At 32.7% G+C, this 3269-nt stretch overlaps 1 protein-coding gene across 1 annotated transcript; it reads left to right on the forward strand.

Annotated features, from left to right (window-relative positions):
* Positions 1–907: 907 nt before the first annotated feature.
* Positions 908–1911, forward strand: LOC116349828. The gene is made up of 8 exons (XM_031781430.1): positions 908–1024; positions 1120–1128; positions 1209–1238; positions 1306–1353; positions 1433–1456; positions 1535–1555; positions 1627–1677; positions 1745–1911. The coding sequence occupies exons 1-8, from the start codon at positions 969–971 to the stop codon at positions 1812–1814; spliced, it is 309 nt and encodes a 102-aa protein (XP_031637290.1). The 5' UTR covers positions 908–968; the 3' UTR covers positions 1815–1911.
* Positions 1912–3269: the final 1358 nt, after the last annotated feature.

The raw sequence follows: 3269 nt of genomic DNA on the forward strand, positions 1-3269 counted from the left end.
AGTTGAAACTTGTTTTGGCGCGATGGACCAAATGCCAACTGCTCTGCTGCAATATACCAATACATTTGAACAATTCTACTACTACTGTTTTTTGTGTGAATGTAAGGCCATTATTACAATTTTTCAAATTTCTAATGCAAATTTTCAGTAACCAATAGGCTGAGAAAATTCTTCATATCTTTTACAATATCTTGAAATGACGCGTTGAAATTTAAGAATAATATCTAAATATTCTTCTTCTACATGTTTTTGATAATAGCGTTCAGAAAAATGAGTCGAACGCGTCAAAAATAGGTCGTAACACGTATGTGTTTTGTTTGCATTATTATCAACGAATTTCTGTATTCAACTTGCGAAATGAGAATGTATGACAAAAATAGGTTCCCGTGTGCATAAAAAAAGGTGGCAGACTGTTTTGGGAGAAATTTACTGGAAAAATTGACAACTTTAATTAACACCAGTTAATAAAAATCTATAGTTAACTAAAGGCCGCGGGGCTTAATGCGTTGAAAACTATTATTTCAGGTCCCTACTTTTTGACAGAGACATGATCATCGACCAATTTGCTAGGATTTTTTGACGAGAAAAATTCTTTCGATTTCCAATGTCTCTTCAGGTCTCTTAGAAGAGTAAACTTCGGAAGCTATGTCTCAAGTCTCATACATTCTGTTCCACTCGGGTTTCTCTATAGTTTTTATTTTTACTTCGAAGTGATACACGTGTAAACGTGTAACATGTGCACAGAATGTGATGTTGAACGTATTATTCGCTTTTCATGAAAACAGACATTTAATTTTATATCAGAATTTCACTGTAAAATTACATCGTAACGTTCAATTGCAAAATTCCATGTCATCTACAAGTAAATTAGATAGGAGTTGACGTGTTGATTTTTCCTATAAAACTGAGGTGAAACTCATCTAAGTTCATCAGTTTCTGAACTTTGTTTGAGATCAAACCGAAGCGACATGAAATATTCATTCGTCATTCTTTTTGCTGCTGTTGCTGTCACTATGATGGCCAGGTAAATTGAGTAATAGAAATTATTCAAAATGTTCATCTCTTGCATTTCAAAAGCTTCATTATTAACTTAAATGTTTTTTTTGTATCTTTTTCTAGCGAATCATCGTAAGTTCACTCAATAATAAACTAAGAAAAATTAAACGATCATTGTTCCATTAAATAATTATTTCTTTTCAAATATATAGTGCTGCTATAACGTCTCATTTGCGGAACCTGTACGTTTTATATTGATCATCAATTCTCAGTAAGGCAAATTTATTAATTTTGAATTATTTATTCCAGGGTTTTGCAAGTGCTTGATGGAAGAAAAGCAAATTTCTTTTTGAGCCGGTAAATTTTAATATTTTTATTAACACAGAAAAAAATCCAAATTTTAATTGTTTTTATTATGTTTATTGCTTTTACTTAGCTTGAAACACTATAATCTTGTCGAGTAAGTTTGAAAAAAGCTTTAAATTAATAAAACGGATGAATCATTAACCAATATTTGTTTGTTTTTGGCGCATTATAGTCAAAATGATGACATTGCAGCGTAAGTTTATTTGTGGTAATAGAAACATAACTTTGGTCGGTCCTAATATTACTTTTGAATCATTCACTTAGTGCACAGCAAAAGATGAACGACTTCAATGGCGACATTATGGAGGATTATTTGTGAGTTGTATTTAATTTGAATGTGAATGCAAATTTGAAACCTTTTTATTTTGTTCATGTTTTATAGTAATCTGGAAAGAGCATTGGATCAAACAGAAAAATATAATCCAAGGGATCATGGAAGAGAACGAGGCTAGAGTTACGGCAAAAAATCCATATATTACAACATTGTAACAATAATTTATTATTATCAAAATCTCAAATAATAAAAAATCATTGAGTAATCGATACATATATACATGAGTTTTCATTAATTTTACTTTACCATGTGCGGAACTATTTTCAAACGTAGTCAGACCAGATCATGAAAATTACCAAACACTACTGCTCGATGCTCGTACGGACCAATGGGAGGAAATGACACCAAGTTTTAAAATTTGCGCGCTGTTTAGTTTCGATTTGAGTTGTTAAATTACATTGACGTTCCCTTTGAAATTCGGGGCGCCACCGTTGGCTCAAAGAGACTTGAAGTCTTCACATCCTTCCATTGGTACGGACAATATTTGTACAGATCAGTTTTTTTGAAGAAAAAATAAGTTTCCCAAAGTTTCACGACTGCCGGATTAAAAATAATAATCTCGAATATGACAAATTTTCGAATAGTTGCACTATATAGAAAAATTTGACTTTTGTTCTGGAGCTATATATATCAGGGGTCATCGAATTTTTGAATCGACAGATACTCAAGATGGGTATGCACTATGCATTTTCCGATAGAGTACATCAAGACAAACAACTTTTGTTCCGGGAGTTTTTCGACCGGTAAAATGCTTCAAAGTTGAAAAGTACTTTGAATACCGGGCCAGTTCTCAACCCTTAAATGTTGTCGAATCACTGTAAAACCACTTCCATTCGATTACCCGCTGTAAACTAGGTGGGGAATGTGGTATTTGCATCGTTGAAAAAATGGTGTATCCAACCAAATGGTGTATGGTGTATCTGTATAAAAATGGTTCAGTTTCAAAATCAATTTGGACCTTTCGCTCAAAATCGGTAAAATTGCACTTTTGTATGAACATGAATGGATTCTATGAAGAATTATGAGGAATTTGTAATGTCCAGAATGCTTGTATGGCCCTAGGGTAGAACTGGTGGCTCACTTGCCATATTAATTTTGAGTTTTGGTATGATTTTTTTTACGTATTTTATCGAAAATAAAGAGGCTTACGTACGCAAGCTGACTTTTCCGCATGGAACCGAAATCTTGGGAATAAACTGAAATTATGGTCTATGTATGATTGCAGTAACTTAAATTACCGTGAAAGATCGTGAATATTATTTTCTTATCAAAATAAATAATCACACCAAGTTTAAAGAAATTTCAATCAAACAGAATAGCCTGTTGAAAGTGTCACATCATTAGGTTCCTTCACGGAACGAAGAAAATAAAAACGCAGAAACACTAAAATGCAGAAAAATAAACGCAGAAAACCAAAAATGCAGCACAATAAACGCAGAAAAACAAAAATGCAGAAAAAACGCAGAAAAATGTAAAATAGATAGATAAACCGTGATGGTTGACCTCAATAGCAGTGTTAAATGTTGTTACACTGAGATGGACATATCAGTCGAGATCTCTTTTTAAATTCCTA

The sequence above is a fragment of the Contarinia nasturtii genome, unplaced genomic scaffold (genome assembly GCF_009176525.2).
Source record: "Contarinia nasturtii isolate CC-2019 unplaced genomic scaffold, AAFC_CNas_1.1 Cnas_scaffold_3172, whole genome shotgun sequence".
NCBI lineage: Eukaryota > Metazoa > Arthropoda > Insecta > Diptera > Cecidomyiidae > Contarinia > Contarinia nasturtii.

Bases quoted from the DNA above. Each gene is read 5' to 3' on its own strand.
- LOC116349828 (XM_031781430.1), top strand. From the start codon at position 969: ATGAAATATTCATTCGTCATTCTTTTTGCTGCTGTTGCTGTCACTATG. The intron at 1,239-1,305 runs GTACGTTTTATA...TATTTATTCCAG, and splicing joins ACGTCTCATTTGCGGAACCT to GGTTTTGCAAGTGCTTGATG. The intron at 1,457-1,534 runs GTAAGTTTGAAA...GGCGCATTATAG, and splicing joins AAACACTATAATCTTGTCGA to TCAAAATGATGACATTGCAG.